The 13,942-nt window shown below is 50.5% G+C and overlaps 1 protein-coding gene across 1 annotated transcript in view; it reads left to right on the top strand.

Moving 5' to 3' along the window:
- Nucleotides 1–12,379, top strand: part of LOC125506941 (WW domain-binding protein 11-like) — a 106,511-nt gene extending 94,132 nt beyond the window's left edge. The window contains exons 3-5 of the mRNA XM_048671651.1: nt 5,711–6,251; nt 11,400–11,991; nt 12,103–12,379. Coding sequence (XP_048527608.1) covers nt 5,711–6,251; nt 11,400–11,780 — 922 coding nt within the window. The 3' untranslated portion in view covers nt 11,781–11,991; nt 12,103–12,379. The remainder of the gene's footprint in view (nt 1–5,710; nt 6,252–11,399; nt 11,992–12,102) is intronic.
- The last annotated feature ends 1,563 nt before the right edge of the window (nt 12,380–13,942 follow it).

Here is a 13,942-nt window from a genome sequence, read left to right as displayed (position 1 = left end):
CCGTTACTTACAATTTCAGCACTTGCAGACATTACCTTGCTGAAAACCACTTGTCATTTCCTTCTGCTCCTTGTTGGGTTTGACCATCTTACTTATCGAAAAGAGCTACAATTGATCCCCTGTACTTGTGGGTCATTAGAAGCGAGCCCTTTGACTTCCATGGCCGGCCACCTTGCTCGCGTCGTCTCCATTAATGGCGCCCAAGCCGTAATTTAATATGGTTTTTAAATGTAAAACACTCACCGCAAATGTTTTAGTTAGAACACACGTATGCAAACCGATAACTTCCCCAGGGAGCCAAGGGAAAATGTGCCTAGCAGGAGTTGTGTAGCTCTTGATCGCAAACGTTTTTTTAGAACACCCATATGCAAACCGACAGCTTCCTCGGGAAGCCAAGAGAAAATGTGCCGAGCGGGATTTCTGCAGCTCTTGATCGCAAACGTTTTAGATAGAACACGCGTATGCAAAGTGAGAGCTATGGTCTTCCCCCTTAAGTCGAGGGAAAATTTGCAGCACAGGATTTATGCATCCCTTCAATGCAAATGGTTGTTTTGGATGACCCGTGTGCAACCACGTACAAACAATTTGGTAAGATTTGCATCTGTCATATTGGGTATGTTGTCATTTGTCAAACTAGAAAGATTGACATTTGTTGATCTAGTAACATTGCCATATGTCAATCCTTGTAACACTGCGATTTGTCAAAATATGCAGCTAAAAATCACTAGCACTGTCTAATTTTTGCAACTAAAATTCAGTAATTAAGCATACATTTCATTCATAGATTAAGCAGTCATTCTTAATTTATACAAACAGTTCAACTCGACAGCTGAACCAACCAAACTTTTCCCCAATTTTGCCAACCACGTACTTGAATAGCTAGTTCAACAATATATACTAGCTAATTTTAAGTACGTTGTACAGTTCCACCACATCTATAGTTAGATGAACTAAACAAAATAGCCCCTAAATACTACTACTACGGAGGGGCTTTGTGCTACTTCCGGCAGCCTCTCCTCTGTCGAGCGCGCTCAGTAAGAGGCAAAGGAGGAGGAGCCTACCGACGAGCTGAACAAATGCTATATGATGCATGCCGGTGTTGCACGTTTAGCGACGCTCGCCAGCTCGAATGCCCACTGCCACTCCATATGATCCCTTTCGAAGCAGCCGGATGATAACCCACAAGTATAGGGGATATCAACAGTTTTTGAGGGTAGAGTATTCAACCCAAATTTATAGATTCGACACAAAGGGAACCAAAGAGTATTTGAAGATATTAGCAGTTGAGTTGTCAATTCAACCAGACCTGGAGATTAATTATCTCCAACAACATGATCAGTAGCAAAGTAATATGATATTTTTGATAATGGTAGCAGCAGCAATGGTAACGGTAATAGTGATAACAGTAGTTTTCTAACAAGTGCAACAGTAATGATAGCAGCAGTAACTTAGCAAGAACAATATAATATAAATTCGTAGGCATTGGATCGGTGACTTGTTGGATGATATTCATCATGAGACAGTTATAACCTAGGGCGATACGGCACTAGCTCCAGTTCATCAATATAATGTAAGCATGTATTCCGTAAATAGTCATAAGTGCTTATGGAAAGAACCTGCATGACATCTTTTGTCCTACCTCCCATGGCAGCGGGGTCCTATTGAAAACTAAGGGATATTAAGGCCTCCTTTTAATGGAGAACCAGAACAAAGAATTAACACACGGTGAATACATGAACTCCTCAAAGTGCGATCATCACCGGGAGTCGTCCCGACTATTGTCACTCCGGAGTTGCCGGATCATAACACATAATAGGTGACTATAACTTGCAAGATCGGATCTAGAACATGGATATAGTGGTGATAACATAAACGGTTCAGATCTGAAATCATGGCACCCGGGCCTAAAGTGACAAGCATTAAGCATGGCAAAGTCATAGCAACATCAATCTTAGAACATAGTGGATACTGGGGATCAGGCCCTAACAAAACTAACTCGATTACATGATGAATCTCATCCAACTCCTCACCGACCAGCGAGCCTATGAAGGAATTACTCACTCCCGATAGGGAGCATCATGGAATTGGTAATGGAGAAGGGTTGGTGATGACGAAGAACGAAGATCCCCCTCTCCGGAGCCCCAAACGGACTCCAGATCTGGCCTCCTGATGAAGAACAGGAGATGACGGCGGCTCCGTCTCGTGGATCATGATAATTCTTTCTCCTTGATTTTTTTCTGGAAAAATAGGATTTTATAGCGTCGGTTTCAGGGTCTGCGGGCCGCCAGGTGGGGACAACCCACCTGGGCGCGCCAGGAGGGGGCGTGCCTTGGTGGGTTGTGCCCACCCAGGTGCCCCCTCCGGTGGATATTGGCTCTAGAAATTCTTATTTATTGTATAAAAAATCCTCCCAAAGTTTCGTTCCATTCTGAGAACTTTTATTTCTACACAAAAAACAACACCATGATAGTTCTGCTGAAAACAACGTCAGTCCGGAGTTAGTTTCATTCAAATCATGCAAATTAGAGTCCAAAACAAGAGGAAAAGCATTAGGAAAAGTAGATACATTAGAGACATATCACCGGACTGCTCGTAGATCTCCTGATTCCTCGCCTCTATGTCGGCATGTGATGCAGCCATGGCTGCGGTAAGGCTCTTTGTGTGCTCGACGAGGTGCCCCTCCTCCTCCCATAGGAACTCGATGTAGCATGCAAGGTCGCTGACACACGTGCGGGCCTCCACCTCTGCCTCCCTCCTTCGGGCGGCGGTGGCGGAGCGGGTGATGATCCTGGCGGTCAATGATGGGCAGGCGGCCACGAGGCCAACGATGGGGTGGCGGCCATGACGGCCACCTCCCGCCTTCGGGCCGCGGTGGCGGAGCGGGTGATGGCCGGTAGTGGGGTGGCAGCCACGGCGGCCACCTCCCGCCTTCGGGCCGCGGTGGCGTAGCAGGTGATGCCGGCAGTGGGGTGGCGGCCACGACGGCCACCTCCCGCCTTCGGGTCGCAGCGGCAGAGTGGGCGATGGCCCTGGCTTTCGACGGTTGTCTGGCGGCAAGGGCGGCCGGCAACAGCTGCCGACGGGCACTGGTGACGGGGCATGTGGTCCGTGTTTCACGCACACCCAACTGGGACACCACGCGCACTACAGTATGCCGGGGACTGAGCCTCTGCCGCGGTGTAGCCTCCCAGCTGGAGTTGTCCTCTAATGATGGTGGAGCGGCTGAGCGACGATGAGGGACCGGTGCCATTGGCGATTGTGGGAGAAGCAGATGAGATAAGCTAAAGGGAGGAAGGGGAAAATGCGACGCACGACTCGCCGGCCGTGAGGGTTTATATAGCAGGCATGTAAGCATTGGGATTTTGGGGGATTTCACCGAGTCGGGCGGGAAGCTTGTGCGGGAACCTGCGAGGTTGCGCAGGAACAGCCTCACCAATGATTCATTGGCGCCACCGTTTGGCCAAAAGAACGCCCCCGCGCGCTGCGCAAGCTTTTGCTGTAGGCCGTCTGCGGTAGCGGGGTGACAAGACGTGCGGGAGGAGGGCGAAAGGACACGTACACATATGGTTAATACAAAAAAACATTTGCGATTTAATTACCTACTATAACCCCGTCTTGGTTCATAAGTATGATTTAACTAATAAAATACGAATGCATGTCGCCAAAGATTATATCATTGGATTCGTATTTGAACATTGTTCCTAGTTATACAATTTTTGTAACACGCATTAACACTTTTTTGGTTAAATTTAAGGTTATATACCAGCAAGCGTTTGCCCGCAACACACATGGCTTATTCCATCACAAACAGCTCGCATGGATCAACTATATGCCACGTATCGCACACGCAACTCTAATCTATCGTGCTTGATGTCTCTGACATCGCTCGCACGGTTCGTCTTATTTACCACGTATCACTGTGTCGGCCTCTGCTCACGTCCCCCGGCAAGTTCTACTCGCCGTTAGGCGCCGCGGTGCCCTCTGCTCGCATCCGTTGGCGCGCTCTGCTCGCGTCCGTCGGCGCGCTTGGCTTGTGGACAGCTTTTCCTTGCATGTTCAACTGCTATATGCATATTGAGGCGGCGGAGCGCTCTGCTTGCGTCCCTCCACGCGGGCTCTGCCAGCGGTTGGGCGTGCCCATGATCACGTCGGGGGCCCCATATGCATGCGGTTGTGCCGCGTGTGTTGCCACGCGATGCAGTTACGTGTGGCACCATGGAGTTACGCGTTGCAAATTAGAACTGCCATCAGGGCCTGCCGATATTCCTGGCCGTCAAGCTTCCCTTTAATTCCCGCGGCCATTATAACCTTACTCTTTTCAACCTTTCGATCGCGCCCCACAACACAACAAGCACACCCACGACGACACATAGAGAGGGGATGTCTAGCGGTGCTCCAATGGAGTTCGGCAAGCATAGAGTGGAGACCCACGCGAGGGAGACGGATCTCTCGGTGGTGTACACCATCGACCCGGCTGTGGTGGACGACTACATCAACAGCGTTGAGCACATGCTTGCTCGAGACAAGTACAAGGTGGTCGGCATCGACCTTTAGTACACCGCTGGTCGTCCCGACATAGATCAGAAGGTCGCCGTCGCCTAGTTGTGCGTGCGCCATCATGTCCTCATCTCCCACTACTGCATGGCCACAGGGCCTTGCGACCGTTTCAACAGGTTTGTCAACAACACCGACTACAAGTTCGCCACGATGGAAACCACTGACGATGTAAAAGCGCTCAGGGTTACGGGCTTGGCCTGTCAGAACCTTGTCGAAATCCGTGAGCACTATAGGGTCTGGGGCAGCACGAAGGACTCCCTGCTTGAACTCGCCTCGGCCATCATCGACCCCTACTACGGAAAGATGAAGTAGGATGCCAAGAGAACAAGTCCTGTATCCTGGCACAGGGCCTGGATGCGGCAACTGGATAAACCTCACCTCAGGTTCGCAGCCAAAAGCATGTACACATGCTACGAGATGCATAGGCGGATCATTGACATGAGGAAGTGCCTCGTTACCCAAATCGACGAGCCCGGCTTGAGCCACAAGTAGAGCAAGCGTCACAAGAAGTAGATGATGACCAGATGATCGTTTATGCTAGTTAATCATGCATGTAATATATAGTTTACTTTATTGGTGTGTGGAAATGTCATGTGTGTAGTAGCCACCTATGTAATTATGCATGTAATAGTTTACTTTGGTGTGTGCAAATGTCATGGTTGCAGTAGCCACCTATGTAAGTGGATGTTTAATTTGATTATGCAACCATGTGCTTATATATATAGGACTCCTCTTCTGTACTTCTGAAAGTATGTACTCCCATTCTCAATATACCTCATATACGCATTAATTATACCTCTTTATTATTCTCAATATACTTCATTAAATATTCTAAGATACCACAATACGAGTTTTGTTGAAAAAATATCATCTGCGATGTACTTTTTATAATATACCTTTTTCACGTATAAACACATCAGTATATATGTAAACATTTAAAAATATGCAGACTCACATGAATTTTTTCATGGAACTCATTTTGGGTATCTAATAATTACTAATGAAATATATTAAAAATAATAAAGTGGTATAAAAGATTCATTTATGTGGTATATGGGAAACGGGAGTACGTACACAACCATTTTCCTATATATATATACATGACAGAGCTATTTTGTTACTAGTTAACAGACTATTATTTTGTTACCCTCAGTTCTATAAGGGCCCGATCCACAATTTCCGAAGACCCCACCCCGAACAGCACAAAAACAGAACAGAAAGTTACAGGCCGTGAGCCTCACTCGGTCACTCCCCACGAACCCCGCCGCCTCCGTGGCAGCCGCCAAACCCTGCACGGTAGCCTCCTCCCTCCCCTGCCCTCCGGTCAACTTCCTCTTCGCGTGACGACCTCCTCCCAGCACCGCGCTCCGGCCGCCATCCTCCCCGTGCTCCGGCCTCCTTCCTCCCCCGCCTCCGGTAGCCTTCCTCCCCGCGCTCCGGCCGCCTTCCTGGCCGCGCCCCGGCCTCCTCCCTCCCCCGCCTCCGGTCTCCTTCCTCCCCACGCTCCGGCCGCCTTCCTCCCTAAGATTCGTCCACCTTCCACCCCCGAGATCCCAGCGCCGGTGCCCAACCCGTTCGTCCGTGAGCTAGGAGACTGGGACGCCCTCCTCGCCGCGGCGTCATTGCTGGCCGTCAGCGGCGGAAGCGGGGTGGTGGCCGGGACCTTGTCATGCTCGTCTCCGACTACTGTCAAGGTATGCGCGCACATCTGTACTTCAGTCAACAAAAGACAGCAGGGATTGGTATTATGATTTGTGTGATGATTGGTCCTGTGTGTTACTTTAATGTTGGACTGAGGAATCTGATTAAAATAAATTATCTACAAGCTGGAACATGGAGCTTGCAGCTTATGTTTGTTGTACTATGAACTTAGGCTCGTCTCTCTCTCGTGCTTCAGTTATTCTTCAGTTTTCAGTATTGGTGTAGTCTGTATGGTGAAGTATCGTGTACTTGTAACACTAATCAGTTCAGTTCTCGAGAGAGGTAAGCTCAGAGAAAAAAATATAGAAGTTCAAAGTCGATAAAAAAGAGGATGTTATTTCTTTGTACTCGTAATTTGTTATTTCTTTGCAACCAGATGCGACAGACAGAGGCAAGATGCAAAGTGTGCTATTTGTTAGATGTTCAGTACAGATTTTTCTCTAAGAAAAAAGTAGCAGGAGGCAGCAGTTTTAAATGTGCTAGTTGTAAGTCACTTAGTTATTAGATGGTCATTTCAGATTTTTGTAGATGCAACAACTAGTTTGTTTTCTTGTGCTAGTTGAACTAGTCTTGGTTCAGATATTTCTCTCAGAAAAAAGTAGCAAGAGGCGGCAGTATTGAATGATCTTTGTTAGATGTTCTGTAAATATTGTGGATTTTTCTGTGGGACACACCTGAACTGAAGTTGTTACCAACTAAAAGAAACTTCAACTTGTTTGAACATATACTAGCTAGGTTAATTATCATTACTATAGCTCTCTGCTATCCCATTTGCATACCCTATATTCAATGAACGATGTGCGCATACTTCTGAATTGTCTTGCCACCGTGGCCGAGTTAGCTTCAACGTGTGTAGTTTAGTCGCCATATGTCTGATGCATCCGCAGTTAGTTGACCACAACTCGTACAATTAAATGCCACCTCTGGTTTCAGGTTTCTTCATTGTTGTAAGGCTTTTGAAATATCTTACAATTGAGGTTATGGTGCCTTTTTCTTTCAGTAAAAATTCAGGTTGGGAAGCTTATTTTTTCCAAAGTGATTGTTTGGGTACTACAAGCTCTCACAGAGTGGAAGCGGTTGTTACCGAAAAAGGCTTTCGCCCCGCTTTATAAATAAAGCAAACCGCCACAGAGCACACATACATGGACTAGTTCAAACACACGCACCCAAGTCTCACACACAAGTACGAAGGTTCTGCTGAGGGCACAACTCAACAAGCCCAAAAACAACTAAAAGAAAAGAGCCGGAGGGCCCAACAAGCATCTAGTCGGGTTTCGACGGTGGCGGCGGGGGCGGAGGAGACAGACGGACGACCATCGAGCGAAGGTCGGCGATGAAGGCAGAGATGGCGTCACGGTCATCAGGGCGGCTAAGCGGCCGCCAAAGCTGCAAGAAACCAGACAGTTTGAAGATAGCGTCAGTAGCCCATCGAAGAGGAGCACTCTGGATCACAAGCTTATTACGGATCGTCCAGAGGGTCCAAGCGATGACCCCAATCTCAAGCCACCTAATGTGGCGAGATGCCAAGGGGGAGGACTGGAGCTCCGTATACAGGTCGGGGAAGTTGGTGTGGCACCAATTTCCACCCACCACCTCGCGGAAGCATCTCCACACGAATTGCACAGACACACAGGAAAAGATGTGGTTCGAGTCTTCGGGGGTGGCGCAAAGTGGGCAAAGGCCAGAGCCCGGGCCATTACGCTTGCGGACCTCAACGCCCGACGGAAGCCGCCCGCGAATCCACTGCCACATGAAGATCCGGATTTTCAGAGGCAAGCGGATGGACCACACCGTCGCAAGGGGGGGAGGAGCGGAGGAGGGGGCGATGGCATGGTTGAGAGACTTAGTGGAGAATTGGCCCGAAGGCTCGAGCCGCCATCTCACCTGGTTCGGGCCACCGTCCCCCACAGGCTCGTGGAGAGCCACGCAATCTAGTAACTCACGCCAAGCGGCGGATTCCGGGGGACCAAAGGGCCTCCGGAAAGCAAGGCGCCCTAAGTCAATAAGGGCCCTCTCAACTGAGATCAAGGGGTCTACCACTATGGAGAAGAGGACGGGGAAGCGCGCAGCGAAGGGGGAGTCTCCGGCCCACCGGTCAAACCAAAACAAAGTCTCCGTGCCGGACCCCACCAAGATGGAAGTCCCGATGCGAAGGACCGGGAGAAGCTGGACGATCGACTGCCAGAACTGCGAGCCGCCAGTTCTCTAACAAAAGGCAAGGGGTTGTCCATGCAGGTACTTGTTCCAGATGATATCGAGCCAGAGACCACCCTGGCCGCGCGAGATGCGCCAGAGCCAGCGGGATAGGAGGGCGATATTCATGCGCTTGGAGCACATGATACCTAGGCCGCCTTGTTCCCTGGGCTTGCAGATGTCAGGCCAACTGACCATATGATATTTCTGCTTATTGTTGTCGCCAGCCCAATAGAAGCGGGACTGGATTTTGGCGATCTCATGGTGTAGAGTCTCGTGAAGGCTGTAGAAGTTCATAAGAAACAAGAGGAGGCTGGAGGACTTCATGAAGAACAAGCACCCCATCCAGGATGTACCGCCCCTGAATGAAGGCGGATTGGTTGGGGTGGGTAACATGGTCAGTGAGGAGGGTCACCCTATTGGCGTACCCTTTAGCCAGAATCCGGAAGATCACGTTGATGACCGTGGTTGGATGAAACTGGCGGATGTCGGAGGCACCCGGGACCTTCGGGATGAGCGAGATAATCCCATAGTTGAGGCGCCCAAGGTCGATGGATCCAACATAGAACTCATCAAAGATGGCCATGACCTCAGGTTTAATCACGTTCCAGAAGGCCTGGAAGAATTTAACCGGAAGGCCGTCGGGGCCCGGAGCGGAGGTGGGATTCATACCTCGAATCGCGGTCCAGACCTCGCCCTCGGAGAACGGGGCCGTGAGGGCCGCGTTTTCCTCATCAGAAACCAGCTGGGCATCGGTCCAGCAATCAGTCGCCAGGGAGAGGCCGCTCCTAGGAGCGGCAGAGAACAGGGACCTGTAGAAATCGTTGACATGGCTACAAATGTCGCGGGGATCTTGCAATAGGGAGGCACCATCCCAGAGGAGGGGGATGGTGTTGCGTCTACGTCGGCCGTTCGCGATGGCCTGAAAGTAGGCCGTCTTTGCGTCGCCCTTCAAGACCCATTTCTGGGCCCCGCGGAGGCGCCAATATGCCTCCTTATCAGTGTAGATGACGGAAAGCTGGTCTTCTAAATCGTAGCGAGAGAGCCACTCGTCCCGGGAGAGGCCGATTGAGTTAGCCCGCAAGTCCAAGGCTTGGATGGCGGCCAACAAGGCCTTCTTACGCTCGTGGAGGTCATGCCCCAAGTTAGCACCCCAACCCTTCATGAACTGCCGGCCACGCTTGGTGCAGAAATGCCAAGAGTCAATAGCCGAAGGAGGGCGGGGGTGGGGGTGGCCACGGGCCTCCACCCAGCGGGCGCCAGCAGCCTCCACAGAACCGGTTTGGGACAGCCAGAATGTCTCAAAGCGGAATCTAGGAGGAATCGGCGGTCGCTCGTCGGCGGAGGAGAGGAGGAGGGGGACGTGGTCGGATCCAATCCCGGTGATGGCACGAAGGGAGGCTAGAGGGCAATGGAGGTCCCAATCCGAGGAAAACCAGGACCCTGTCCAGAACGGACTTGGTCGGGGAGGCCTGGCGATTGGTCTAGGTAAACCTGACATCAAGCCTATCAATCTCGCGGAGGCCAAGGTCAGCAATGCAATCATTAAACATTTGCATCCGTGCAAAGTTAACGTTCGCGTTGCTCTTGTCCTCCACGAAGCGGAGGAGGTTGAAATCGCCTCCAAGGACCACCGGGAGAGAGGCCTCCGAAATCTTCCGGTGGATCTCCTCGAGGAAGGACGCAGACCTACTATGGTCGGCCGGGCCGTAGACAATGATGACCTCCCACTTAAAGTTGAGCGACCGTTCGAAGAGTTCCATGCTCACAAAGAATTGCCTCCGATCCATGCTCCCCACCTCGAAGGTGGCATCCTTGACACCTAACAAGATGTCACCCGAGTGGCCTATGCTCCCACTAGAAGGGAGCCAATGCCAAGCAAAGAGGTGAGAGCTCAGACGGTCAAGCTCCGGGAGAGAAAATTCTGTACGCATGGTTTCTTGGATGGCGACAATGTCAATGTGTTCATCACGCATGTATTCCATGAGTTGGCGGCGTCGGACATCATGGCCGAAACCGCGGATGTTCCAGAAAAGGGCTCGCATTAAGGCGCCATTGGGGGGCTTCTTGACCCCAGGACACGGGATGTGCTTTGGGCGCGGAGGGCGGCGGTGCGGGACCGCGTACGACCACGAAGCTTGGCCGCGGCGAGGGGGAGGAGGCCGCTGGGCCGTCTAGGTGGTGCTGGGGAGGCGACTACCACAAAAGGGGAGGGGTTAGCAGGCGAGAGCAGAGCCGCGCGGGCCTCCGCTAGCCTACCGTCGAGGATCTCACGGGCCTTGATGGCCTCGATTTGGACTAAGGGGGGAGCAGCCTCCCCCTGAAGATTATCGCGGAATCAGTCACCACCTTTGCGAGGTGACCAAGAGGCACCGACTCGAGAGCAGAAAACGAGCAAGTAGCAGTAGAAGGGGGGACAGGGGGGTACCTGGCTCCAGGTTTCGAGCTGTAGCCCGGAGCTCCGCCCGGGCGGGAATGGGCAGAGCCGGACTACCGTCGGGACGCGCAGCGTCGAGCCAGGCGCTCCGGCGGGAAGCCGTCACCGGGGAGGAGGCAGACCGGCCACGGCGGGAGTAGGCCGCGGTCCGCGGAGGGGGAGGCTGAGCAGCCATCGGGGTGGTCACCCGCGTCTCTCACTCCGCCTCAGGGGCCGCAGCGGGGGCAGGCCGGAGCACCAGCCCGATGCAGTCGAGGAGCGAGGAAGAGGGCAGCGGAGTAGTCGGGGACGAGGGGTAGAGCGCCAGGTCGGAGACAGAGCCGGGGGGATGGCGGCGGGGGCGAGCACGAGGCTAAGGCCCAGGGCGAGCATCGCCGGCGAGGCGGGCCAGACGACGGGAGTCGCCAGCGGAGCCAACCTGGCCGGGGCGGAGGGACCCAGAGGAACGAGAAAATGCATACGAGAAAATGCAGAAAAAGATTAATCCCAAAACTGTTGAATGTTATTGCAGAAACATGCAAGGCGGCACACGCAGCGAGGGTTTGATGAGCCAAGAAGATATGGGGCACCGCCTGGTTGGGTAACACCAGAAATAGCACCTAGATACTTAAACAATACAAGAAGATTTCAAGCTACACCAGAATCATTAGAAGCACGGACAGGTTCTTCTCAGCAAACACCGATATCTGGGAATACAAGCTTTGCCACTGCTGGGTTGCAACAAGGCCAACAATTTCCCCAACAACAAATGTTTTCCTTCCCTAGCGCATGCAGAAAGGCAAGGACACACATGCTTCCCACCAGTCGCTCCGTCAACATCAATCATCTGTGCTGCAAAAGCGGTTGCGACGGGAAGACCAGGCCAAAGAGACAGAAATTTTGGCCACTCTAGCAGGGTGCAAACTAGAAGATATGAGCCATATAGACAGGAGAAACCTCACAGCAAATCTGAGGGAAGACGGTCGTACAATGAGAGACGGAGAGCTTCATCAACATTGCTCCCTCCAAGAGATGCATTGCTGCATGTGCCAAGGGTGACACTACCCGCACCCATACACCAGGGTGAACAGCAAACACCGGAGGCAGCACAGAGCTATACAAATGTAAGTATCCATTCTGAAAAAACATACAAGCACAATCCATACCCTGGTACTGTGACCACCCCATCTAACATTTTCATAACTGCATTTTTGTTTGCTCACTGTTGCGTGCAGCCACCTAACATTGAAGCTTACGTTCTGCCAAGGCTAGAGATGCGCTTTGAAACTTTCAAAGAAGCAAAGGACTTCTACAACGTCTATGCAAAGCACGCGGGTTTTGCTGTTAGGGAAGGCTCCAAGGTTGAGACCAGAGTCTACTTTATTGCACGTTGATACGTCTCTGTCGTATCTATAATTTTTTATTGTTTCATGCCAATATTGTACAACTTTCATATACTTTTGGCAACTTTTTACACTATTTTGGGACTAACATATTGGCCCAGTGCCAGTTCCTATTTGTTGCATGTTTTTTGTTTCACAGAAATCCATATCAAACGGAGTCCAAACGGGATAAAAACTGACGGAGATTGTTTTTGGAATATATGTGATTTTTGGGAAGAAGAATCAACACGAGACGATGCCCGAGGGGGCCACGAGGCAGGGGGCGCGCCCAGGGGGTCAGGCGTGCCTTGGGCCCTCGTGGCCACCCCGTAAGGTGGTTGGTTCCCTTCTTTAGCCGCAAGAAAGCTAATATCCGGATAAAAATCATGTCCAAATTTCAGCCCAATCGGAGTTACGGATCTCCGGGAATTTAAGAAACGGTGGAAGGGCAGAATCTGAAACGCAGAAACAAAGAGAGACAGAGAGACATATCCAATCTCGGAGGGGCTCTCGCCTCTCTGCCGCCATGGAGGCCATGGACCAGAGGGAAATCCTTCTCCCATCTAGGGAGAAAGTCAAGGAATAATAAGAAGGGGGGCCCTCTCCCCCTCTCTTCCGGTGGCGCCAGAACGCCGTTGGGGCCATCATCATCATCGTAATCTACACCAACAGCTCCGTCATCTTCACCAACATATCCATCACCTTCCTCCATCTATCTACAACGGTCCACTCTCCCGCAACCCGCTGTACCCTCTACTTGAACATGGTGCTTTATACTTCATATTATTATCCAATGATGTGTTGCCATCCTATGATGTCTGAGTAGATTTTCGTTATCCTATTGGTAATTGGTGAATTGCTATGATTGGTTTAATTTGATTGTGGTTATGTTGCTGTCCTTTGGTGCCCATCATATGAGCGCACACGTGGATCACACCATAGGGTTAGTTGTATGTTGATAGGACTATGTATTGGAGGGCAAGAGTGACAGAAGCTTCAACCTAGCATAGAAATTGATGCATACGAGATTGAAGGGGGACCAATATATCTTAATGCTATGGTTGTGTTTTACCTTAATGAATGTTAGTAGTTGCGGATGCTTGCTAATAGTTCCAATCATAAGTGCATAGAATTCCAAGTCAGGGATGACATGCTAGCAGTGGCCTCTCCCACATAAAACTTGCTATCGATCTAGTAAAGTAGTCAATTCCTTAGGGACAATTTCGCAACTCCTACCGCCACTTTTCCACACTCGCTATACTAACTTAATTGCTTCTTTACCTAAACAGCCCCTAGATTTTATTTACGCACTCTTTATATTCTTGCAAACCTATCCCATTACACCTACAAAGTACTTCTAATTTTATACTTGTTCTAGGTAAAGCAAACATCAAGCGTGCGTAGAGTTGTATCGATGGTCAATAAAACTTAAGGGAATATTTGTTCTACCTTTAGCTCCTCATTGGGTTCGACACTCTTACTTATCGAAAGAGGCTACAATTGATCCCCTATACTTGTGGGTTATCAAGACCTTTTTCTGGTGCCGTTGCCGGGGAGTTATAGCATGGGGTGAATATTCTCGTGTGTGCTTGTTTGCTTTATCACTAAGTAGTTTTTATTTTGTGCTCTTGTTCTCTATCTTTAGTTATGGATATGGAACATGAATTTCCAAAAAATTAGGTTTACTTGCTAC

Source organism: Triticum urartu, chromosome 5 (assembly GCF_003073215.2).
Source record: "Triticum urartu cultivar G1812 chromosome 5, Tu2.1, whole genome shotgun sequence".
NCBI classification, from domain to species: domain Eukaryota; kingdom Viridiplantae; phylum Streptophyta; class Magnoliopsida; order Poales; family Poaceae; genus Triticum; species Triticum urartu.
Note: the sequence above shows the minus strand (reverse complement) of the source record. Positions and strands in the feature narration are given on the sequence as shown.